Genomic DNA, 26,045 nt, shown 5'->3' with positions numbered 1-26,045 from the left:
ACATTACTGATCCTGAGTTACATCCTGTATTATACTCCAGAGCTGCACTTACTATTCTGCTGGTGTATTGTATGTACACAGTGACTGCACCAGCAGAATAGTGAGTGCAGCTCTGGGGTATAATACAGGATGTAACTCAGGATCAGTAATGTCTTACTTGAATAATACATTCTGAAAACTATAGCCCTTCAATAGAACTTGTTGCTTTGTCTGACTTCCTATAGAGCACGTGATATTAATTCAGTATAATCCATTCGGTGTTCGGTCCCATGGGCAGTACCAATAGTGGAGTGACAGCTCTTTATGTGCGCACTCTCAGGACAGGCTGTCTGTGTCTGAGTAGGAATCACATACTGGACTGAAAGTCCCAAAAAAGATTTTCAATAAATAAGCAGATATTGGGCTGAATCTTTTCCCACACAGCGATCCGGCAGTCTCTTCTCAGCTACTCTGGAGATGAGAGACTTATTCTGTCTCAGACCTGGGCGACTATCCTCATGGTTGCTGTAATGGGGGCTTCATCTGAATGTAGGGAAGATGAAGGCGACACTGGGCACAGAGGAATCCCTGTAGGTCGCTCCTGTCCCAGCTTTGGGCAGCAGTGATCTATGTACCCAGACACGGCTCAGGCCGCCATGTTACCTTCCTTTGTGCACGACGAGATAGTGGGGTTGTGAACCATGGAGACACGACCAAGACCATTTTCTTTCACAGATTTATTGTGACTCCCTATACCGTTCCAAAATCACAGCATAGAAATTATCACAAGGAACAACAACAGGAACGTAAAAAAAAAATCCATCTGGATGACAAAAACAGAAGATAGAAGAACAGAGCAGAGCGAAGTCGGGAGAGTTTTGTCATTGTTTATTGTGAAGTTAAAAACAGGCAATAAAAAGTAAAAACTCAGCGTACAGTTTCCAATGTCTCTGAACAGACAAAACACATCACGACCCCCCAATGGCGGGAGGGACCGGAGCACTTCACAAGACCCCAGCTGCGGACATGGGACCAGCAGACAGCATGGGGATGTCACCAGGGAATGTTCAACCAACTAAAAGCACAGGGACATTGGGGGATGGGTGGGGGCAATAAACTTTTTACGTTAAAAAATAATAATAAAAAAATCATATATTTTATTACTCACGGGCAGCTCCAGTGAATAAAACCGTGTTTGGTAATTGTTGGGAGGTGAGAGGACGGGAGGCGCTCAGATTAGTCCTAATGTCTAGAACCTGCCCTTCCGCGGGGGCCACCATTTGTCTTGTTTTTAAGATGAAAAACCGGGAAAGGATGAAGGACAAAACAAGAAAATGTCCTAAAAAATAAAATAATACAACTAGGGGACTCGTCAAATAGCTTCTCCCCTCACTGAGGTCAGCAACAGAGGCTCCCATCTCCAGACTGGTAATGAGTGACGACAAGTGACATTCACTGGGCCTGGAAGAAGAGAGGAGAGCAGGGCGTCAGCCGAGCAGGCCATGGGCGTCCTGGAACAGAGGACACACGGTGAGGCACAGTAGCAAAAACCCCACCAGCAGGGGGCGCACATGCCGAAATAGGCAAGGGACTTACCTGTGGTCCTGGCTGTGTCGGAGGGGGCTGTGCGGGTGGCGCTCCCGGTGCCTGGCCATAGTATGCCGCCTGCTGTCTGTAATATTCTGCCCATGCCGCGGTGTAGTCCGGTTGTGCCGCGGGCGGAGCACTGGATGCCGCTGCCACTGCTGTCGCAGCTGCTGCTTGGGCTGCCACAGGGGCGCCAGGAGCGGCTGCTGCTTGGGCTGCAAAAATAGAGAAATGTTCGTCAATATATGCGAGAAGTTACATGGAGGACGAGGTGATGGGTCCGGGCTCCGCACCTTGTTTCTTGTAATATTCTTCCCAAGCCTTTGTGTAATCCGGCTGTCCTGAGGGCTGAGTCGTCTGCTGGCCTGTGACAGGGAGAGATAGAGATTTGGGAAGAGTCCTACATCGCCCAGGGCTTGCGGTACGGCCATGTGGAGTCTGAGCGCAGACATGAGCACTCACCCATCTTCTTGTAGTACTCCTCCCATGCCTTGGTGTAGTCGGGCTGGCTGGTGGGGGGCGGCTGCTGCTGCTGCTGTGGGGGCTCTCCTTGAGGAGGAGGGACAGGGACGGCAGGCGGCTGCCCGGGGACAGGAGCGGGCGGCTGTTGGTAGTAGTGCGAGTAGTAAGCGGCCCAGGCAGCACTTGGATCTGTGGGGGCAGGAGGTTTTGCTGTGAAAACAACAGAACATTTTGTGTATACCTTACTATGCATACCTCATCATGGCGCACACGGGCCACAACTTACTGGGGTCGTGAGGGGCTGGTGGCTGCCCCCACTGGGGATACGTGCTGCCCCATCCCTGTTGGGGGTACTGGTGAGGGGGTGGAGGAGGCGGTGGGCCCGGACTGCAACACAAAGAGGAGAGCAGAAGGAAAATACGTATTAGAAAAACCTTTGCAGCTTGGATACTATGCTCGTCTCCCATAAGACCGATCAGGTGGGAACCCCTATGGGCACCGAATCCTGAGACGTCCTTGTAACAAGCACATATTCAAAAAAAATAAGGTAAACGGGAAAGAAAACATTTCTTTACCAAACCAGAAGGTCCCAAATAGACAAGAACTAAAGTCTCTAGTGGGGTCCCATACTCTGCAAGTGCAGGCACCAGAGGGGTCACCTCAGCAGCTGCAGCCATCAAACTATCCGGCCACATGGCTTCCATCCAGGAGGTCAGGGTCACTTGCAGCTGGATCTGTAAGTCACCCCCTGTGTACATTCCCCCACAGTGTATGCAACGTCCATTAGCAGAGAAAAACCCCTTACAGAGAAGATACTACACCTGATTTTGGGCCACTGCAATTCCCACTGTCCGGATCACCCTGGGGTCTGTGTGTGAGCCAGACGTCTACAATGCTCCATAGATTTACATGGATAAAGCGACAGGATCCGGAGAGTAGGAATTGTAGTCGTATGACCCAGAAGAGGAGCCGATCACCGCTGGAAAATGGGGGCGACCAGCATATTACTACACTTGGAATAAATCGGCTTGTGGGAGCGCGTCTTATTATGAGGAAATACAGAATGAAACTAGACAGAAGCACATACTGTGGTGGAGCTCCTGGGGGTCCGGGTGGGTAAGGACCTGGGTTAAATGGACCCATGGGGCCAGCTGGGCCAGGACCAGGGGGGCCAGGACCGATCGGGCACAAGGGACCCTAGGAGGAAAACAGAACACGTCATACTTTATCACAACTGGATTCATAGAATGATTTTGTTAAACTCTGAATGCGAAATGTAAGTTTTGTAATGCTTGATTTATCAATGATGAAATAGTCAGTGAGCAGCAAGGAAAGTGCGGTCACACCGCAGAGAAGAACGCGAAATGCTTCTCCGGCAGGGAGCCAGCTCGGAGACCCCATGGGTAGTTTTCCTGCAGCGACTGCTGGAGTGCACCGCGTCTCACCTCAATCTTCTCCTCGATGAGCTGTTTGGCATGGTCGATCTGTTGTGGTGAGCCGCGGATAATGAACATTTTGAAGTTAGGGTCGCCATTGGGTGGCGGCTGCCGTGAGATCTCCACAAACGCCCCCGTCTGTTGGTTAATTGCCTTTACATTCTCTCCACCTGCAGAGATAGGAAACCGTAAGAACTGCGGTTTTAATGTGATTTAAAACAAATGCACAACACGTGAACGCAGCCCAACAGGAGCAAGAAGATCAAAGAGCCGCCACCAACCGTCCACTCACCTCGACCGATAACTAAGCCACATTTATGAGAGGGTATAGAAAAGGTCATTTCTCCTCCAGGAGGTCCCCATGGCCCTTGCCCTCGACCTCTTCCTCTGCCACCAGGCGGCATACCAGGGCCTGGAGGTCCCGGTGGACCGCTCTACAGACAGAAAGGTAGACAGTGAGCTGACGTCACATATTGCGTGTTTGGTCAGCCACTCTCACTGCAAGAAGTAGCCATACTCACTCGCAAGCTCTGCAATAAGTCACCGATTATCCTGGCTGCGTGATCACATCTGTCCGGGGGCCCCATAATGTGTGCAATCTTATCAGGGCCAGTCCCATCATCTGTATAGGAGATTTTATAGGTTAAATCCTCAGGAATATATTGAAAATCTTACTATAAAATACACAGTGCACCACCCGCCCTCCAGTATAACTTACACATGGGCTCACGCACATTAGTCTGAAGCAGATCGGACTCTCACCTTGTTTAAACTGTATCCTGACCCCGGCGTCATTCTGAATTTTCTTGATCATTTCTCCATTGCGTCCTATTACTACCCCCACTGAGTGCCGAGGGACCGGTACCTGCAATGTAGACTTATGAGTGCCGGAAACTTGCCACCGTGCACTTATCACTACTAGTGGCCGGTACTCACTTCTATGTAGCCGCTACTCACATCTATGCCGCCTCCACCACCTCCCCCTCCACCACCTCCTCCTCCCCGGGAGCCGTACTCATTCCTTTCACCAAAGTTTCCCTGATCTCTTTCTCGTAAGAGATCCATCACCATCTCACAGGCTTGCTGCAGAGAAAAGTACAAAGGCAATGTCAATGCACAGATTATAAAAGCTTGGAAAAATCTGCAGTTTAGTCCGTGGGAAGAAGAAGGATAATGCACAGGGGGCTGCTGGTGCACGGGGGGCTGCTGGTGACCTATAGCTCCAGAGTCGCAAGAGAAAATCCACATCGATGCCTGGATGTTCCAAGGTGCAATAATATAACGAAACGATAACCGGCACTCGCACTTAAAGGACTTTGTAGTTTTATTCCAGGAAGAAAAAGGATCGTGCAACATTGATGACGCGTTTTGGCTAAATCTAAACCTTTTTCAAATGCAATACGGACAGAATGAAACATCACCCTCGAATGGGCACACGTCCCAGTTCATATTGTACTCTTCGCTCTAGATCACACGGCATCAGTATAACCATTCTTGTACTTTGTGAGGCTAGCCCTATTAAAATCTTACAAGTGATACCAATCGTCATAAGAGGGTGCACCCAAAATAAATGGGAGAGCAGGGAGCCTATAGACCAGATATCCGCAGCTAGGTGAATGTCAGCAGCACCCTTCTGTGTCAGTAACCAGCCCACCTCGTTGGGGAACTTTCTATTTGTGATATGTTTTTTGTTGCCCATTTTGTGATGGCCGATTTAATAAAATAAGCGGTTATGAAGTGGTTTCCTTTTGCAAAAATGCATCGGAAATATGACGAGGAAAGTCAGATTGTCTAAACAATAGTCTACTGTTAAAAGAGAAAGAAAACACTACCGCACCACAATGACTGATACAAACACAGGGCCAGACTCATCCTTTGTGATTTATTGAAATCACAAATTCTTCAAAATGGTGCACATTTAATGAATTGCAGAATCAAGCACCTAAGATGCTGGAAAAGTAGCAAAAAATGGACAAATTGTGCGGAAGAAAACTTGGTAAAAGTTGCATAATCTGTCTGAAACAGCTGTGTGAGCAAAGCTGTTCAGAAAACAAAAGAAAAGTCCCGAGAAGTGCGAGTGCCGGACATCAATACAATATGAGTGCTAGCATAGTGGTGCGAAGGTAGAGCGACGGCATCGGTTTCCGGACACCTACTTGAACTTTGAAGGGCTCTCCCACGATGCGCAGGGGCTTATCTACATTTGTGCCCTGTGAGCCATCTTGTATCAGAATCATCTTGACCCCAGCACGCTCCTGGACAGGAAAAGAAGCAAATATGGAGTCTACAGAGCCACATGCTGCTCTTTGTGCCCCAGACACCCGCCACTTACCTGCAGCTGTTTAATAGTTTCTCCGCCCTTCCCAATAATGAGACCGGCTTTGCCGGCAGGGATCATGATCTCCTGTAAGGAGCCGTTCTGCCCATTGGCGTTATCATGAAACTGTCCGGGCCCTCCTCCACGGCCCCGAGCTACTATGTCATCAAGCATCATTTTTGCTTTCCTACAAGAAAAACAAGAGAAAAAAAACATGATACCATCTGCCCCATCAGACACCATCTTCAGGGCCTGCACGACTAATGTGGTCAGAGGCCAAAATGCTTGGAGGACTGGACGATCTCACTTGGGATTCAAACTCAGCCAATTTTTTGGTCAATTAACAATTGTATGAAGACTTTGGCAGAGCGACCATATAATGTACTAAGGGAAAAAAAATATATATTTCCACTGCGCGGATTACAAAGAAAAAAAAAACAATGTTATTGCTTTTTTGGGGCATTTTTATAGTTTTTTTTAGTATTTTATATGTTTGTCGGCTTTTTTGGGGTTTGTCTTTGTCGGCAGGGTTTGGGGTTTGCAGATGTTTCCTGCTGATTAACTGCAAAATTGATTTTGCACAAAATTCATGAAGCAAGCGAGCCGTTTAAAAGAAAGGAACAGTGATTTTAATTTTGTATTAATAATTGTTGATTATATAATCATTTTTCATTCTCATTCTTCTCATGTACAGCACCATAGAATCAATGGTGCTATATAAAAAAATAATACTACAAAAATTAAACTACTTTAATAGTTTATTTATTGACATTTATGTGTGCCACTGTGGGCTGCCATTCTGACTATCGTTCCTTTCATTTTGACTAGTTGGGTCGTGTGTGTCTGGAAACGACACTTGCACACCTCACTTACAGCAGCTATGGGCATAAGAGCCTACAATCAGACTCCGACTATCTCTTGCATTGGGACAGCTCCTCCTGTCTCTCAGCTGTGACCTGGGCACACCATGGGCTGTCCAGGTCACGGCTGTGGGAGTAGATCGCAGCCATTTTGTTGTTGCCCGCAGTGTATGCAGTGGGCTTTATTTTCCCCTGACATTGCACACACTGCTCAGTGCGTGCGTTGACAGGGGCTTCCGGTAAGACCGCTGCGGGGTCATGCTGTCACATGTCAGCGTGACCTCGCAGCTGCGACTGTCATCCGCGGTAACACTACCGCCGATACTGTCGGCCACAGCGCTGCGGCATCATGCTGGCAGATGTCAGTGTGATTCCGCAGTTGTGACATGTGGTAAAAAAGCAGGCGTGGGCTGATGAGACTACTGCTCCCATCGGGCTATGTCTGATGGGAGAGTAGTATCAGCTGCCGGTGCCTGTGCTCACAGTTAAAAGAGAAAAAAAAAAAAAAAGTTAAATTAAAGACCCATTCACATAAACATACTCACACCACATTACAGACGCCCTCATCTCCTAGAAATAATGTAAAATAAACCAACATATACTCCCTGTCCATCATAGTCCATTTAATAACCAGTGTCCCTCGGCGATCTCATGTGTAGAACAATCACATCGGGAGATGTGACCGCTCTACCTGGGGATACACTGACAGGAGGTAATCCATCCCGCAGGTAATCCCTCCCGCAGTGTTATCACTGCGCCGCTGTGTGAGTTCACCGAAGTACATCAACTCCGCTGCTTTGCAGCACCGCTGTGTGAGAACTTTCCCATGCAGCAGTGGTGCCATAAGGGAGATCACCGGGAGCTGATGAACTCTGGTGATTACCTCCTGTCAGTGTATCACTGGCTGTCTGAGATGTGACTGCTCTCAAAGTGATCAGGATCATCATGGGACATTATGGATTATCTTCTCGGTGGACAGGTGACGCATATTTGTGGTTTAGTATTTTATTTTTGTTGCAGGAGACGAGGGCGTCTGGATTAGGCGTTTAGTAAGTACGGTTTAATTAAGATTATTAAAAGGAGTCTGTGATTATTTCAAATAAAGGACTTTATTCTGACTGTGTATTTACCATCTAACTACAAGATTAGTAATGGATAGATGTCTTCTAGATGCTTCTCCATTACTAATCTGTGGGCTTAATGTCACCTGACAATACAAAGATGGCATCAACCCCACAAACATAAACCCCACCTGCCACCGCTACACAGCAAGCGTGAGGCTAAGCACCAGATTTGGCGTATCTTATAGATGTACCTTATCTGGGACAGCTGAGAACTGGTGTTTTTAGCCTGGGGATGCCAATATCCATGGCCCCTTCCTAGGCTATTAATATCAGCCCACAGCTGTCTGCATAGCCTTTGCTGGTTAATAATAGGGGGAACCACACATTTTTTGGGGGGATCCCCCATTTTAATAGCCAGTAAAAGTATACAATTGGGAGCTGATAATATTAGTATTACCCCATTCCCAGGCTATAAACATCTGCTCCCAACCGACCGTCAGCTTTCCCTCTGCTGGTTATTAAAAATAACACGGGAGCCCACGCAATTTTTCCTTTACATTTATCAGTTGCAGTCTGCTTACAGCCTATGTACGTTCATTCTGTTAACTCTCCTACATAGGCTGGGGACAATGTGTGCGTAAGTTAGTGTTTACTTATCTGCTTAGGAATGAGGGTGTCGAGCTGAGTGTAAGCGCCAGCATGATACAGCGATCAGCACCACCAGAACCCTTGCTGCCTGCCATCCTCGCTGACCATTCTAAAGGTCATCCTCTTATCCCTTAGCCCAAGAAGGGGAGGAGAGGAGTGACCTCACACACCTGTGCGCAGATTCAGCCCATAATTACTGCAGTGCAGTAATGTGAGCTAATTGTACATTAGGGTTTGTGTCAAATTTCAGTAGCTGAAAACAAGTGAAGAATCAGGACAAAAAAAAATATATATATATATATATATATATATATATATATATATATATATATATATATATATATATATATATATATATATATATATATATATATATCCATTTTCTGAGCCCAATAACTGATTTTGTGGTCAGTGGAAATTGGGAGGTTTTTCCCAGGGTGACTGGTCATTTTTACTGTCTTTTTTTTTTTTTAACTTCCACCATTAGGATACTGGGGACATCAAATAGCACTAGCTGCGATCTCAGCAGATGCTGGCTGTATAACACAGCCAGCACCCACTGTACATGGAGCAGGCTCAGATCCTGCTGGTCAAAAGGTCTCATTCATGTTTAAGTGTCGGACTCAGGTTTCAGCGTGTCACATGTAGAGTTTACTTACTGCACAGAGTCTGGAGAACCGGTTAGTGACACCACCCGCTCCGGGAGTCCTCCACTGTCTGTAATAGAGAGGGTACTCTATTAGTAACAGCCTTAAATTCGCCATCTGGTGCCAGGTGGGCACCATTCCTAAAAAAAAAAACTATACAGCGCCATGGATGAGATCAGCAATCAATCATATATTGATGGTGAGGCCTAAAGGCATGTAATCAGTCTGGCGATATGACGGATCTCTTTGGCACCATACCAGTGATGTTTCCCCTACAGGAGGGTTATAGGGACACACAATTTTCTCACCTGGGGAAATCTGAACTTTACAGGCTGACTCTTGTTGGATCTTGTTTATTTGTTCTCCTCCTCGGCCAATGACTGAAAGTGAAGATGGATCATCAGTCTAGTCATCAATTATTATAATGCACGACAAAGAGCGCAGGCACTAGTCACTCACTTAGTCCCACCATGCCATCGGGGACGCGATATTCTTCAGTCAGCGTTGTTGACCTAAAGCCACAGAATAGCTATTAACAATGATGCGCTGGGAATGAAGGGGCAGGGGGAAAAAAAACAAAAAAACAAACAAAAAGTGCGCGGGCAAAGGGGCAGGAAGAGAGGTGGAAGACTTACCGAGGCACATGTACTGGAGTGAGCGGAGGTGCGATCGCTGAAAAATGTAAAAAAGGACACAGATTTATGAAGGATGAAAGGGGTACACTGGCGAGAACTATTAGATGGGTTTGGGTCTCAACATTGAGACCCCCACTGATCGCCAGAGTGGCTTCTCCTCTGGCCACAGCCATTATCTTTAACGATGAAGATAACTTGGTTTTCTTGATCAGTGTCAGTGATGAAAAAGGAAAGACAGGGCCACGATGCCACCACATTCACTCCTAATGGCTGCCGTCTCATGGCCAGGTGAGAAAAGGGCACAAAAGGCCTATGTTCTGACAATCGCTGGGGGTCCCATAACCCCCACACATCACACAATCATCAACAGAGATGGTGCAAATCGATTCACAAGACCTGGAGTAGTGGCCATGCTATTAATCATGTACTACTCCATAAAACATGACAGCAGTGTTCCTTGTACCGTCCTTTTTTTACAAATCGTTAAAGAAACATTAAACACCCAAAGACCCTATATCCAAAACTCGCCATCGATAATGAAGATTACTTACGTTCGCTTTGTGTTGCCAATTTTTTGCACTCTGGTTGGTCTGGGTAAAAAGAAAGGCAAGAGTTAAACGAGAGATGATCCCAGGCGCACTACTCCCTCCAGGCCACCTACTGGGTTGTATCACAGGCCTTACCATATAACGGCGTCAGATTCTCACCTCCGTCTTCTAGTTGTCTTTTCTGACTACCAAAATTAAATTCTTGGGTGTTGTTAACTCCTCCGGTAGTTTCACCGCCGATCTTCGCTGCAATCTGTAGAAGACGAGAGAGAAAAGACGTCACTACGGACACATGGCAGAAACCTCCTAGAATGCTGTCACCCTGATACAGGTGCTCAGCGGAGCACAGGATACATGTGGACAGAGCCCTAGTGAGTCTCCGGAATCGGCCGCTATGGATCACGAGGGGTTTTCCCCAATCATGAAGGTTTCCAGAGCAGATGACGGCTGCTATAGGGCGGATGTAAGAAATGTCCAGCACTCACCCTCACCCGTGTACGCCACCATATCAGGTAATCGCTAATAAGCGGTGATCTACACAGCGAGGAGTCGTGCAGCCGCTCATAAATAAATGACACTGATCCTCTAGTAAATGCTGAGATCAGACGAGCCGCCCCGGGCTCCTGTAATGAGCGCCGCCACTCATCAGGAGCCATAAACCTGTAATGACACCTGGTAGAAACAGCCGCCCCAAGCACAAGAAGTCTGCACGAGGCCGGGTAACATCAAGTCACAGGAACCTCGGAGGAATCCAATACCAGAGTTACCCCCGTAGTAATTATTACCAGACTGCCACCATGGAGGTCACCAAACACGAGGTAAGTGTTGGGCCCACAATCACTCAGCTAACAGCGATACCCACTGACTGCCCCATACACAGGAGCACAGGGGTCGGCCATAAGCTCCTGCATTTGGTATGAGAGCTGCTGCCAGGATTCCCCCCCAACGTACCCTCCAGGCTTCCACCATCCAGTGCCCACCAGACTCCTCACCCTGTGCTCTCATGCCCCGCTCCCCTCCAGAGCGACCTCCGGGCTCCCCACACCCCTTCCTCAGCGACCTCCGGGCCCCCACACCCCCTTCCTTCCTCAGCGACCTCCGGGCTGCCACACCCCCGTCCTTCCTCAGCGACCTCCGGGCACCCACACCCCCATCCTTCCTCAGCGACCTCCGGGCACCCACACCCCCATCCTTCCTCAGCGACCTCCGGGCACCCACACCCCCATCCTTCCTCAGCGACCTCCGGGCACCCACACCCTCGGCGACCTCCGGGCACCCACACCCCCTTCCTTCCTCAGTGACCTGTTTCCCCCCTTTCTTCCTTAGTGACCGCCAGTTGCCCCCAGCCTTGCTTAATGACAGCTAGTCGCCCCTAGCCCCCTTGCTCAGTGACAGCCAGGCCGCCCCCCCCCCCCCCCCTTCAACAATGTCCACCTGTCTCTCATGGCATCCGTTTATATGCCAGAGAACAAAAGGATCAGCCTTTGGAAATTCTTATTTGGAGAGTCTTATCTGTACGGGGGTCTTTAGCCTTTCTCCAGGTTATAGTGGGGTCATTATGATTAGAGATATAGATACAGATATAGATAGATAGATATATATATATTTTATAATATAATATATACGCGCTCCCCATGTTTGTACAGGCAGGACTGAGGTAGTAATGAAAGTGACCAAGGGAACCTCGCTGCCAAAATGTGAAACGGACACCTACGGGCGAACACAGACATATAGGGGATGCTCGTGTGCTGCGGAAATGTCCGGTCTGTCTCATACATCTGAATGCAGCCGGCAGGGATCTGTGTGCTGCCCACATTAGGCTACGTTCACATTTGCGTTGTTGGGCGTTGCGTCGGCGACGCAACGCACAACGCAAGCAAAACGCAGCGTTGAGACGCATGCGTTCATTTTTTAGCGCAAAAAAATGCAACATGCTGCGTCCTCTGCGCCCTGACGCTTGCGCCAAAAAAACGCATGCGTCACAAAACGCAACACTTGTTACACGCAACAATGTCCATGCGCCCCCCATGTTAAATATAGGGGCGCATGACGCATGTGTCGCCGCGGCTGCGCCCGACGCAACGCAAATGTGAACGTAGCCTTACACTGAGAGCACAGTCCTAAAAATGCCCCCGGCACTGTGCAGCATGTAAATCAGCCCAAACATTTCACTTCCGGTGAGTGGACAAGGGGTATTTATAAAACTACATTTTATACCAACAGAACAGAGGAACAAGCCAAGTGTGAATAGAGCCGAGAGCAGGAGACGGACCCCGCACCCATCACAAGGGCTGGACCAGACAACATGTTCATTACATAGAAAAATCACTAAAATAATCTACAAAACCACCAGCAGCCATGAAGAGACAGTGACAGATGGTAAAAGTAACATGAAGCCAACCTCATGAATGGAGGGCTAATAACTAATGGACAGCGGCCACCGGGCGCTGTGTGTATACGGGCAGAGATGGAGACACTCGGACGCCACGTCCATCAATAGTCCATAGATTATTGTCAGTGCGCCGGCTCAATGGTCGGCACTGTTGCTGTGCAGAGTCGGAGGGTAACATCTGCACGTGTTTCCTACCAGGCTACAATGGGTACAAGCTCCTGGACAGAACGCGTATGTGACCAACGTACGTATGGGCCTGAAGCTGTGCCAGCAGCCATGATGGCTAATGGGTCCAAACAGGGAAATCTGCAGCACGTGGGCATCACAAGGCACGTCCATTACCCGTCACATTAGCGCCACTGCTGCCAATGATTTCCTGCCATGTCATCGGATTATGACGACAGCAGGATCTGGCGGGACGATGAGACATTTTTAGGGTTCTTTTACACATACCGGGTTTTTTGCGGCCCGTTATCGCGGGCCATATTGCCGCAATTTTCACGGTTTGCCACAATAATTTGCCGCAAAAAAACTTGCTGATCGCCGTTTCTCGGGTTCCCAATACTATGGCAAAAGTATTTAGAAAAGAGACCCGGTGGTCTGCAAAACCTTGAAGTTACGGTGCACTGCAAAAACAACCTTCCGCTGTTTTTGCTGCCCGAATGATTTTTGATGGGGCCGTGTCCATAAGCTGTGAAATATATCGAGCAAGCTTGGTATTTTTTCATGGCCAGAAATACGGCCCTCACTTGTGTACGGCGCTCTTACGAATTTTTGAGGCCCCATAGAAATGCATTGGGGCCGAAAAAACACGGAAAGTGTAAAACCAGCCTTAACCTCTTCAGCGGCTTAGATGTCTTTTTTAGGGGCTCTGAAAACCCTTTGATGGGCGTGAGATGTAAGCTGGGGGGCACCGGACCATCTGGCGATAGCGAGGTACAACTGCCGATCGTTAATAACGTCCATCATTGTGGATGATTATGATCAGCTTTAGGCTTCACATATATAATCGGACTGAGCCGTTGTGCAGACATGGAGCCGGACGATATTTGGTGTCGCAGACTGTTCTGCAAAGTGTAAAATGCTTATTTAGGGGCGGATTTTATTCTATACGTTGCAAAGTGCCAAAATGTGTAAGAGGAGCGGAGCCCCTGACTACCAAGCCCTGACGGCATCCCTGGCTCCTCTATGGATTAGTCGGCCTGGCGCAACGGTGTACAAGGCCAAGAGCAGCGTATGCTCGCAGGAAGCAGGCGGCTCTCAGGGCTCCTGGGGGCCACAACTGCACAAGCAGGTCTCTGCTGGAAACAGACGCCCCCTAACCACTCAGAACACCCCTGGATACTAACAAAGTGTACAGCGCCCCTAGTTATGGTGGTCCTGGTATGCTGTGCTATATCACATGAAAGGAAACCTGCATGTATTTATATATGGACTATTGGTGGTATACGGCTGCATAGGAGCAAGTCCCCCAATAAAACAGATATCCGATGTGCCAGTTTTGAGGAATCTAGAGTAGAAGGCATATGCAAGTCAGGCTGGAGGTGCACAGGGGCGTGGCCATGCACATGGAAGCAGCAGCCTAGTGCAGCACGCAGATAGCAGTGTACCTGACCGACATTAAAGGGAACCTGTCACCCCCAAAATCGAAGGTGAGCTAAGCCCACCGGCATCAGGGGCTTATCTACAGCATTCTGTATTGCTGTAGATAAGCCCCAGATGTATCCTGAAAGATGAGAAAAAGCGGTTAGATTATACTCACCCAGGGCAGTCCCGTCCAATGGGTGTCGCGGTCCGGCGCCTCCTATCTTCATCAGATGACGTCCTCTTCTTGTCTTCACACTGCAGCTCCGGCGCACGCGTACTTTGTCCTGTTGAGGGCAGAGCAAAGTACTGCAGTGCGCTGGAGCTGGGAAAGGTCAGAGAGGCCCAGATCCTGCGCACTGCAGTACTTTGCTCTGCCCTCAACAGGACAAACTACGCCTGCGCTGTAGCGTGAAGACAAGAAGAGGAAGTCATCCTATGAAGATGGGAGGCCCCAGACCGCGACGCTCATCGGACCGGACCGCCCCTGGGTGAGTAATCTAACCTCTTTTTCTCATCTTTCAGGATACATCGGGGGCTTATCTACAGCATTACAGAATGCTGTAGATAAGCCCCTGATGCTGGTGGGCTTAGCTCACTCTCGATTTTGGGCGTGACAGGTTCCCTTTAATGCTCTTACTTCCCATAGGGAGAAGTAGAGGTAAGAAGCTCTTACCATCCCGGGCGCTGCCTGTACAAGATGATCAATAGGATCTGCCACACGACAGATCACAAGACTGCAGCAAGGTAGACCCTGCTAGGTAATAACTGGCACAGCTGCCCCCCCAATACTCCAGTGATTCTCTGGTCCCTATACATGCAGCCCATCGTCATAAATGGCCACTGCAGCCAATCACATCACCACTGTGGACTGGGTGTAGAGACATCTGTGGGGGACCAGAGAAGTGTTATCACCGAAGCGCCAGGGAAGGTGAGGACAGTGGGGGATTGAGCCGCAGATTGTGGGTGACCTGCAGGAAAGAGCTCAACATATGAAGAGTGGGATGGATTCGGACAGACAGAGCTCAGAGGTAACAATCCACAACAAAATAGCGTAGTAATAATAATAGGAAGGGTCTACAGAGGTCAGGAGCGCCCCCGACAGCAACCACCCTGATCCTGCACCATGTCAGCACTGAATCACAAGACCACTGACTGGGGCTGAGGTGTGTACGCAACCAGAGGGTCGAGCCGGAAACCGCCAGTAAGTGACACACCGAGAGGTGCCTCCATGCATACTCCGCACCGACGTGTTGTGGGGTGCCCCTCTATCCAGGCATGCGCAGCTCAGATGAGCGGGGGGTGGGAGTGTGACCCACTAACCAAGCAAACGCATACAAGGGGCGTGCCCCTCTATCCATCGCTGGGAGGTCTGATCCTCAATCCAAGCAAATGTAATGCCGATGCACGGCGGCTACAACTCTATGCATGCATATGCAGCACTGACGCGCACAGCAATGGGGGGGGTTTGGTGTGTGTGCCCCTCTATCCATGCACACAATGCGCCAAAGCACAGGTGTGCCCCTCAATCCAGGCATACGCAGCGCCGATGTGCTGCTCTATCAAGGCACACGCAGCGCCGACGTGCAAAGGGGGGGTGCCCCACTATCCAAGCATACGCTGCACTGACGTGCAGGTGGGGGGTTCCCCTCTGTCCAGGCACATGATGCACCAACGCACAGTGGTGACCCTCTATGCATGCGCAGAGCGAGGGGGGGTGGGTGGGTGTGCCCCGCTATCCAGGCATACGAGGCGCTGACATATGGGGAGGTGCCCTTCTACCCAGGCATACGAAGCACCCACACAGGGGAGAGGTGCCCCACTAACCATGGTCATCACTGGGGGTGCCCCTGTATCCATGCATAAGTGCGCCAACGCACAGGGGTGCCCCTCTATCCATGCATACGCAGAGCGAGGGGGGTGTGCCCCACTATCCATGCATACGCTGCAACGATACAGGGGGAGGTGCCCCTGCATCCAGGCACACGCAGCGCCGACGTGCGGGGGGGGGGGGGGGCCATTTATCCAGGAATACGCTGCGCCGATTCACAGGGGTGCCCCTCTATCTATGCATACGCAGAGCGAGGGGGGTGTGCCCCACTATCCAGGCACACACTGGGGTGACACAGGCACGCTGGGGAGGGGGGGGGGGGGGGGGTCGGTGCCCCTCCATCCACACACACTGGGGTGACACAGGCACGCTGGGGGAGGGGGGGGGGGTCGGTGCCCCTCCATCCAGGCACACACTGGGGTGACACAGGCACGCTGGGGGGGGGGGGGGTTTGAGAGAATCTGCCCCTCCATCCAGGCACACACTGGGGTGACACAGGCACGCTGGGGGGGTCGGTGCCCCTCCATCCAGGCACACACTGGGGTGAGACAGGCACGCTGGGGGGTCGGTGCCCCTCCATCCAGGCACACACTGGGGTGACACAGGCATGCTGGGAGGGGGGGGGTCGGTGCCCCTCCATCCACACACACTGGGGTGACACAGGCACGCTGGGGGGTCGGTGCCCCTCCAACCAGGCACACACTGGGGTGACACAGGCACGCTGGGGGGTCGGTGCCCCTCCATCCAGGCGCACACTGGGGTGACACAGGCACGCTGGGGGGGGGGGGTCGGTGCCCCTCCATCCATGCACACACTGGGGTGACAGGCGCGTTTTTGGGGGTCGGTGCCCCTCCATCCACACACACACTGGGGGGTCGGTGCCCCTCCATCCAGGCACACACTGGGGTGACACAGGCACGCTGGGGGGTCGGTGCCCCTCCATCCAGGCACACACTGGGGTGACACAGGCACGCTGGGAGGTCGGTGCCCCTCCATCCAGGCACACACTGGGGTGACACAGGCACGCTGGGGGGGGGGGGGAGAATCTGCCCCTCCATCCAGGCACACACTGGGGTGACACAGGCACGCTGGGGGGGGTCGGTGCACCTCCATCCACACACACACACACACACTGGGGTGACAGGCGCGTTGGGGGGGGGGGTCGGTGCCCCTCCATCCACACACACACACTGGGGGGTCGGTGCCCCTCCATCCAGGCACACACTGGGGTGACACAGGCACGCTGGGGGGTCGGTGCCCCTCCATCCAGGCACACACACTGGGGCGACACAGACACACTGGGGGGTTGGTGCCCCTCCATCCAGGCACACACTGGGAGACACAGGCATGTTGGAGGTTCGGTGCCCCTCCATACAGGCACACACTGGGGTGACACAGGCACGCTGGGGGGGGTCGGTGCCCCTCCATTCAGGCACACACTGGGGTGACACAGGCACGCTGGGGGGGGGGGGGGGGTTTTCGGTGCCCCTCCATCCAGGCACACTGGGGTGACATAGGCACGCTGGGGGGTCGGTGCCCCTCCATCCAGGCACACACTGGGGTGACACAGGCACGCTGGGGGGGGGGGGGGGGGGGGGGGGGGGTCGGTGCCACTCCATCCAAGCACACACTGGGGTGACAGGCACGCTGGGGGGGGGGTCATCGGTGCCCCTCCATCCAGGCTCACACTTGGGGTGACACAGGCACGCTGGGGGGGGGGGTCTCGGTGCGTGCCCCTCCATCCAGGCACACTGGGGTGACACAGGCACGCTGGGCGGGGGGGGGGTGTCGGTGCACCTCCATCCAGGCACACTGGGGTGACACAGGCACGCTGGGGGGGTCGGTGCCCCTCCATTCAGGCACACACTGGGGTGACACAGGCACGCTGGGGGGGGGGGGGGGGTCGGTGCCCCTCCATCCAAGCACACACTGGGGTGACAGGCACGCTGGGGGGGGTCGGTGCCCCTCCATCCAGGCACACACTTGGGGTGACACAGGCACGCTGGGGGGGGGTGTCGGTGCCCCTCCATCCAGGCACACTGGGGTGACACAGGCACGCTGGGGGTTCGGTGCCCCTCCATCCAGGCACACTGGGGTGACACAGGCACGCTGGGGGGTCGGTGCCCCTCCATCCAGGCACACACTGGGGTGACACAAGCACGCTGGGGGGGGGGGGGGGGGGGGGGGGGGGGGGGAGAATCTGCCCCTCCATCCAGGCACACACTGGGGTGACACAGGCACGCTGGGGGGGGGTCGGTGCACCTCCATCCACACACACACACACTGGGGTGACAGGCGCGTTGGGGGGGGGGGGGTCGGTGCCCCTCCATCCACACACACACTGGGGGGGTCGGTGCCCCTCCATCCAGGCACACACTGGGGTGACACAGGCACGCTGGGGGGTCGGTGCCCCTCCATCCAGGCACACACTGGGGTGACACAGGCACGCTGGGGGGTTGGTGCCCCTCCATCCAGGCACACACACACTGGGGCGACACAGACACACTGGGGGGTTGGTGCCCCTCCATCCAGGCACACACTGGGAGACACAGGCACGCTGGGGGGTCGGTGCCCCTCCATCCAGGCACACACTGGGGTGACACAGGCACGCTGGGGGGTTGGTGCCCCTCCATCCAGGCACACACACACTGGGGCGACACAGACACACTGGGGGGTTGGTGCCCCTCCATCCAGGCACACACTGGGAGACACAGGCATGTTGGAGGTTCGGTGCCCCTCCATACAGGCACACACTGGGGTGACACAGGCACGCTGGGGGGGTCGGTGCCCCTCCATTCAGGCACACACTGGGGTGACACAGGCACGCTGGGGGGGGTCGGTGCCCCTCCATTCAGGCACACACTGGGGTGACACAGGCACGCTGGGGGGGGGGGGTTCGGTGCCCCTCCATCCAGGCACACACTGGGGTGACACAGGCACGCTGGGGGGGGGGGGAGGGCCGGTGCCCCTCCATCCAAGCACACACTGGGGTGACAGGCATGCTGGGGGGGGGGGGGGGGGGTCGTCGGTGCCCCTCCATCCAGGCACACACTTGGGGTGACACAGGCACGCTGGGGGGGGGGGGGGGGGTGTCGGTGCACCTCCATCCAGGCACACTGGGGTGACACAGGCACGCTGGGGTGGGGGGTCGGTGCACCTCCATCCAGGCACACACTGGGGTGACACAGGCACGCTGGGGGGTCGGTGCACCTCCATCCAGGCACACACTGGGGTGACACAGGCACGCTGTGGGGGTCAGTGCCCCTCCATCCACACTGGGGTGACACAGCCACGCTTGTCGGTGCCCCTCCATCCAGGCACACACTGGGGTGACACCGGCACGCTGGGGGGGGGGGGGGGGGGGGGGGGGAGGGCGCCCCTCTATCCAGGCACACACTGGGGTGACACAGGCACGCGGGGGGGGGGTCGGTGCCCCTCCATCCAGGCACACTGGGGTGTCGGTGCCCCTCCATCCAGGCACACACTGGGGTGACAGAGGCACGCTGGGGGTCGGTGCACCTCCATCCAGGCACACACTGGGGAGACACAGGCACGCTGGGGGGGGGTCGGTGCCCCTCCATCCACACATCCACTGGGGGGACACAGGCACGTGGGGGTCAGTACCCCTCCATCCACACACACACTGAGACAACACAGGCATGCTGAGGGGTTGGTGCCCCTCCATCCACACATACACTGGGGGCACACAGGCACGCTGGGGGGTCGGTGCCCCTCCATCCACACACTGGGGGGACACAGGCATGTGGGGTCAGTACCCCTCCCTCCATCCACACACACACACACACACACTGGGGGCACACAGGCACGCTGGGGGGTTAGTGCCCCTCCATCCACACGTACACTGGGACAACACAGGCACGCTGGGGGGTTGGTGCCCCTCCATCCACACGTACACTGGGGGCACACAGGCACGCTGGGGGGTTGGTGCCCCTCCATCCACACATACACTGGGGGGACACAGGCACGCTGGGGGGTTGGTGCCCCTCCATCCACACACACACTGGGGGGATACAGGCACGCTGGAGGGGGGGGGGGGGTCAGTGCCCCTCCATCCACACATACACTGGGGGGACACAGGCACGCTGGGGGGTTGGTGCCCCTCCATCCACACACACACTGGGGGGATACAGGCACGCTGGAGGGGGGGGGGGGGTCAGTGCCCCTCCATCCACACATACACTGGGGGGACACAGGCACGTGGGGGGTTGGTGCCCCTCCATCCACACGTACACTGGGGGCACACAGGCACGCTTGGTGCCCCTCCATCCACACGTACACTGGGACAACACAGGCACGCTGGGGGGTTGGTGCCCCTCCATCCACACATACACTGGGGGGACACAGGCACGCTGGGGGGTTGGTGCCCCTCCATCCACACACACACTGGGGGGATACAGGCACGCTGGAGGGGGGGGGGGGTCAGTGCCCCTCCATCCACACATACACTGGGGGGACACAGGCACGCTGGGGGGTTGGTGCCCCTCCATCCACACACACACTGGGGGGATACAGGCACGCTGGAGGGGGGGGGGGGGTCAGTGCCCCTCCATCCACACATACACTGGGGGGACACAGGCACGTGGGGGGTTGGTGCCCCTCCATCCACACGTACACTGGGGGCACACAGGCACGCTTGGTGCCCCTCCATCCAGGCACACACCCTGTAGAGAGAACTAGAGGAAGACAGATAGAAAAGCCCCCTGTACAGGAGCAGCGTGGGCCCCTGCAGCTCACCGTGTTCTTCCTGTTTTGGAGCCGGTGGTGTACCCTTTACATCTGGGCCCCTGCGCAGCTGCCCAGGTCCCACGAATGATACGTCCGCCCCGTAGCGAGAATACACAGCACACCCGCACAGGCGCCCCGCTCACCACCAGCGCCGGCCGGATGCACAATGCACTGCCGGCCTGTGTCCCCTCCTCCGCCCCTCAGGGGTCTTCACAGCCCCGGCCCACTCCTCCCGGTCTCCTCACCTGCCTAGCCCTCTGCACAGCATCAGCAAACGCGTCCTTGCGGTTCCCGGTCTGGGCTCCGGGATAGTCGGACATGGCGGCGGCAGCAGCTCCTCCGCGGGCTGAAGGCGCGAACAAGGCCGCAACGCGCAGGGGAAACTGGGAAACGGGGAGACAAGCAGCTCGTTGACGGACATCTCAGCCAACCAATCACCTTTCAGATTGGCGTTCCGTCCGGCCAATAACAATAAGGGGTTGGACACGGAGTTTGTGATTGGCAAAGTTCTCTAACCAATGGTGAGAGAGCAAAGGGACAAAGACAAATAGGAGGGACTAACATGATTGCAGGGCGGCTCGACCAATGAGTGAGGAACACGCTTAGTAACGGACAGGAGAACCAACCAGTCACGAAGAGTTTATAATAGAAGGGCGGGGATTGCTTGGATTTTATTCACTGAATTGGTTCCAGAGATTATGATTGACGTGTTAAAGAGCCAATCAGGATTCGGCCTGCACAGTGATGCTGGGGCTTGGTATAATAGTATTACAGGCTTTGTAGTGAGCAGTGAGCAGGTGCAGTTGTCGCGGAGGTCGTGGGTGACAGGCTGCTGTGCTGTCCGCGGCTCTCTACACTACCAGTACAATATGGCTATGTGCACACGTTTCTGCAGCTGCGGGTCCGCAGCAGTTTCCATTGCGTTTACAGTTACATGTAAAACCCAACCGTCCCGGATCCCGCGGGACTGTCCTGATTTTGACAGTCAGCCCCGGGATCCCGGGCGGGACACTAATGTCCCGTGCCTAGGGCAGGGACAATGCAGGGGGCGGCACCTGAGTAGCTTAGGTTTGTGGCTGTTTTTTTTTTCTTATACATGCTGGGTCTCCTCCCGACCGATCCCGCCCCCTGTGTGTGCGGCGCTGCCACGCTGAGGAAGAGAGCCAGCAGCGATCAAGATGAGAGGTCAGCGACTCACTACCTCCTGTGTGTGCACGGAGCTCCGGCTTCTCCTGCTCTTAGCTGCTATCCCGGCAGAGAAGGAGAGACGGGGGAGGTGCCGGGACAGTGCAGAGCTGTGAGCAGCCGGAGAAACTGAAGAGCTGCACATGGACAGATCAGCCGCCCCTGCACCACAGAGGAGATTGTGTGATGTGTGTGTGTGTCTGTTGCTGCATGTGTGTGTCATTGTGTGTGTGTGATGCTGCATTTGTGTGTGTGTCGTGTGTATGAGGTATCTGGTGTGTGTGATGGCTGTGTGTGTGTCTGATGGCTGCGTGTGTGTGATGGCTGCGTGTGTGTGTGATGGCTGTGTGTGTGTGATGGCTGCGTGTGTGATGACTGCGTGTGTGTGATGACTGCGTGTGTGTGATGGCTGTGTGTGTGTGTGTGATGGCTGCGTGTGTGATGCATTTGTGTCAAAGCTGCATGTGTTTGTGAGCTGCGTTTGTGATGCTGCGTGTGTATGTGTGATGCTGCATGTGTGTGAGCTGCGTGCGTGTGTGAGCCGTGTGTGTGAGCTGTGTGCGTGTGTGTGAGCTGCGTGCCTGTATGTCATTATACAGTATGGAGAACTGTGGCCATTATACAGTATGGAGCATCATGTGCGGTCATTATACAGTATGGAGCATCATGTGCGGTCATTATACAGTATGGAGCATCATGTGCGGTCATTATACAGTATGGAGCATCATGTGCAGTCATTATACAGTATGAAGCATCATGTGCAGCTAGTATACAGTATGGAGCATCATGTGCGGTCATTATACAGTATGGAGCATCATGTGCGGTCATTATACAGTATGGAGCATCATGTGTGGTCATTATACAGTATGCAGCATCATGTGCGGTCATTATACAGTATGGAGCATCATGTGTGGTCATTATACAGTATGCAGCATCATGTGCGGTCATTATACAGTATGGAGCATCATGTGCGGTCATTATACAGTATGGAGCATCATGTGCGGCCATTATACAGTATGGAGCATCATGTGCGTTCATTATACAGTATGGAGCATCATGTGCGGCCATTATACAGTATGGAGCATCATGTGCGTTCATTATACAATATGGAGCATCATGTGCAGCCAGTATACAGTATGGAGCATCATGTGCGGTCATTATACAATATGGAGCATCATGTGCGGTCATTATACAGTATGGAGCATCATGTGCGTTCATTATACAGTATGGAGCATCATGTGCGGCCATTATACAGTATGCATGCGGTCATTATACAGTATGGAGCATCATGTGCGGTCATTATACAGTATGGAGCATCATGTGCGGCCATTATACAGTATGGAGCATCATGTGCGGCCATTATACAGTATGGAGCATCATGTGCGGTCATTATACAGTATGCATGCGGTCATTATACAGTACTAGATTGTGGCCCGATTCTAACGCATCGGGTATTCTAGAATATGCATGTCCCCGTAGTATATGGACAATGATGATTCCAGAATTCGCGGCAGACTGTGCCCATCGCTGATTGGTCGAGGCAACCTTTATGACATCAACGTCGCCATGGCAACCATTATGACATCTACGTCGATACTGTGCCCGTCGCTGATTGGTCGAGGCGAATTCGTGGCAGACTGTGCCCGTCGCTGATTGGTCGAGGCAACCTTTATGACATCATCGTCGCCATGCTGTGCCCGTCGCTGATTGGTCGAGGCCTGGCGGCCTCAACCAATCAGAGATGTGGGATTTCCAGGACAGACAGACAGACGGAAAAACCCTTAGACAATTATATATATAGATGGAGCATCATGTGCGGCCATTATACAGTATGCATGCGGTTATTATACAGTATGGAGCGTCATGTGTGGCCATTATACAGTATGGGGCATCATGTGCGGTCATTATACAGTATGGAGCATCATGTGCGGTCATTATACAGTATGGAGCATCATGTGCGGCCATTATACAGTATGGAGCATCATGTGCAGTCATTATACAGTATGAAGCATCATGTGCGGTCATTATACAGTATGGAGCATCATGTGCGGTCATTATACAGTATGGAGCATCATGTGCGGCCAGTATACAGTATGGAGCATCATGTGCGTTCATTATACAGTATGGAGCATCATGTGCGGTCATTATACAGTATGAAGCATCATGTGCAGTCATTATACAGTATGGAGCAACATGTGCGGCCATTATACAGTATGGAGCATCATGTGCAGTCATTATACAGTATGAAGCATCATGTGCGGTCATTATACAGTATGGAGCATCATGTGCGGCCAGTATACAGTATGGAGCATCATGTGCGTTCATTATACACTATGGAGCAACATGTGCGGTCATTATACAGTATGGAGCATCATGTGCGGCCATTATACAGTATGCATGCGGTCATTATACAGTATGGAGCGTCATGTGTGTTCATTATACAGTATGGAGCGTCATGTGCGGTCATTATACAGTATGGAGCATCATGTGCGGTCATTATACAGTATGGAGCATCATGTGCGGTCATTATACAGTATGGAGCATCATGTGCGGTCATTATACAGTATGGAGCATCATGTGTGGCCATTATACAGTATGGAGCATCATGTGCGGTCATTATACAGTATGGAGCATCATGTGCGTTCATTATACAATATGGAGCATCATGTGCAGCCAGTATACAGTATGGAGCATCATGTGCGGTCATTATACAATATGGAGCATCATGTGCGGTCATTATACAGTATGGAGCATCATGTGCGGCCATTATACAGTATGCATGTGGTCATTATACAGTATGGAGCGTCATGTGTGTTCATTATACAGTATGGAGCACTGTGTGGCCATATTTTTTTGTTTATAATTATAACTATTGTATATGAAACAGTGTGATCGGCAGTGCTAAATGGGTGTGGTTGGGACGTGGATATGGGTGTGACTAATTATGAATGGGTGTGGTCAGAGGCGTGGCCTAAAATTTGCCGCGGCGCGCTTCGCAGAAACGCAGCGGTTTAGGCCATGTTCACTATTATGATCCCAATGGCAGAGGATCTCTGATATTCCGGCAAGATAGCAAAAATATAAATACTGCTCTAGGGAGGTGGAAACTGGGCTAACCGCATACCTGATCCTACACAAACAACTAAAAGTAGCCGGTGAACGTGCCTACGTTGGTTCTAGACGTCTCGAGCCAGCCGGAGAACTAACTACCCCTAGAGAGAAAAAATAAGACCTCACTTGCCTCTAGAGAAATTGAACCCCAAAGATATAGAAAGCCCCCAACAAATAATAACGGTGAGGCAAGAGGAAAGCACAAACGTAGAGATGAACTAGATTCAGCAAAGTGAGGCCCAATAGTCTAAATAGCAGAAAATAGATAGTGGACTATGCGGTTAGCAGAAAACCCTACAAAAACATCCACGCTGAACATTCAAGAACCCCCACACCGACTGACGGTGTGGAGGGAGAATATCAGCCCCCTAGAGCTTCCAGCGAGTCAGAAAATCAAATGTAAAGCAAGCTGGACAAAAACACTGAATAATGCAAACGATCCAAATTGTACAAAACAGACTTAGCTTTTCTTGCATGAGGCAGACTGAAAGGAATCCGGAGGAGACCATATAGGTCTGGATACAACGATGCCAGGCAAGAGACTGAGTCCAGAGGAGACTTAAATAGGGAACACCCGCTGCTTAACGACACAGCTGGAGCTCAGGCCTGCAACAAGACATGCCTAACACAATACCGTTAGTGACCACCAGAGGGAGCCCAGAAACACAGTTCACAACAGTACCCCCCCCTTGAGGAGGGGTCACCGAACCCTCACCAAGACCCCCAGGGCGATCAGGATGAGCAGCGTGAAAGGCATGAACCAAATCAGCCGCATGAACATCAGAGGCGACAACCCAGGAATTATCCTCCTGACCATAGCCTTTCCATTTAACTAAATATTGGAGTTTCCGTCTAGAGATACGAGAATCCAGAATCTTCTCCACCACGTACTCCAACTCGCCCTCAACCAAAACCGGGGCAGGAGGCTCAACAGCAGGAACCATAGGCACCACGTACCGCCGCAACAAGGACCTATGGAACACATTATGAATAGCAAATGACGCTGGAAGGTC

General features: G+C 52.7%; 1 protein-coding gene across 8 annotated transcripts; it reads right to left on the bottom strand.

Annotated features, from left to right (window-relative positions):
* Positions 1–846: 846 nt before the first annotated feature.
* On the bottom strand, positions 847–21,184 carry KHSRP (KH-type splicing regulatory protein). 8 transcript variants are annotated; one of them, XM_077261804.1, is made up of 20 exons: positions 20,982–21,184; positions 10,319–10,436; positions 10,187–10,225; positions 9,636–9,672; positions 9,460–9,512; positions 9,309–9,380; positions 9,013–9,070; positions 5,797–5,968; positions 5,621–5,719; positions 4,401–4,547; positions 4,227–4,329; positions 3,986–4,086; positions 3,757–3,898; positions 3,474–3,634; positions 3,116–3,225; positions 2,315–2,415; positions 2,029–2,238; positions 1,860–1,931; positions 1,576–1,781; positions 847–1,490 (listed from the first exon to the last, which is right to left on the bottom strand). In XM_077261804.1, the coding sequence occupies exons 1-20, from the start codon at positions 21,054–21,056 to the stop codon at positions 1,467–1,469; spliced, it is 2,100 nt and encodes a 699-aa protein (XP_077117919.1). In that variant the 5' UTR covers positions 21,057–21,184; the 3' UTR covers positions 847–1,466. The 8 variants fall into 8 exon arrangements, with proteins under 8 accessions (XP_077117919.1, XP_077117923.1, XP_077117926.1 ...); XM_077261808.1 differs by having other exon boundaries at positions 847–1,440; positions 2,029–2,217; positions 20,982–21,179; XM_077261811.1 differs by having other exon boundaries at positions 847–1,440; positions 2,029–2,217; positions 4,422–4,547; positions 10,343–10,436; positions 20,982–21,174.
* Between the last annotated feature and the right edge of the window lie 4,861 nt (positions 21,185–26,045).

Source organism: Ranitomeya variabilis, chromosome 5 (assembly GCF_051348905.1).
Source record: "Ranitomeya variabilis isolate aRanVar5 chromosome 5, aRanVar5.hap1, whole genome shotgun sequence".
NCBI lineage: Eukaryota > Metazoa > Chordata > Amphibia > Anura > Dendrobatidae > Ranitomeya > Ranitomeya variabilis.
This window is presented reverse-complemented; position numbering and strand designations above follow the sequence as displayed.

Excerpts from the sequence above, each read along its gene's own strand:
- KHSRP (XM_077261804.1), bottom strand. The coding sequence starts at position 21,056 with ATGTCCGACTATCCCGGAGCCCAGACCGGGAACCGCAAGGACGCGTTT. Across the intron at positions 4,548-5,620 it reads GAGAGCCCTTCAAAGTTCAA|CAAGCCTGTGAGATGGTGAT; the intron begins GTAGGTGTCCGG and ends TTTTCTCTGCAG. Across the intron at positions 3,226-3,473 it reads TCATCGAGGAGAAGATTGAG|GGTCCCTTGTGCCCGATCGG; the intron begins GTGAGACGCGGT and ends TTTTCCTCCTAG.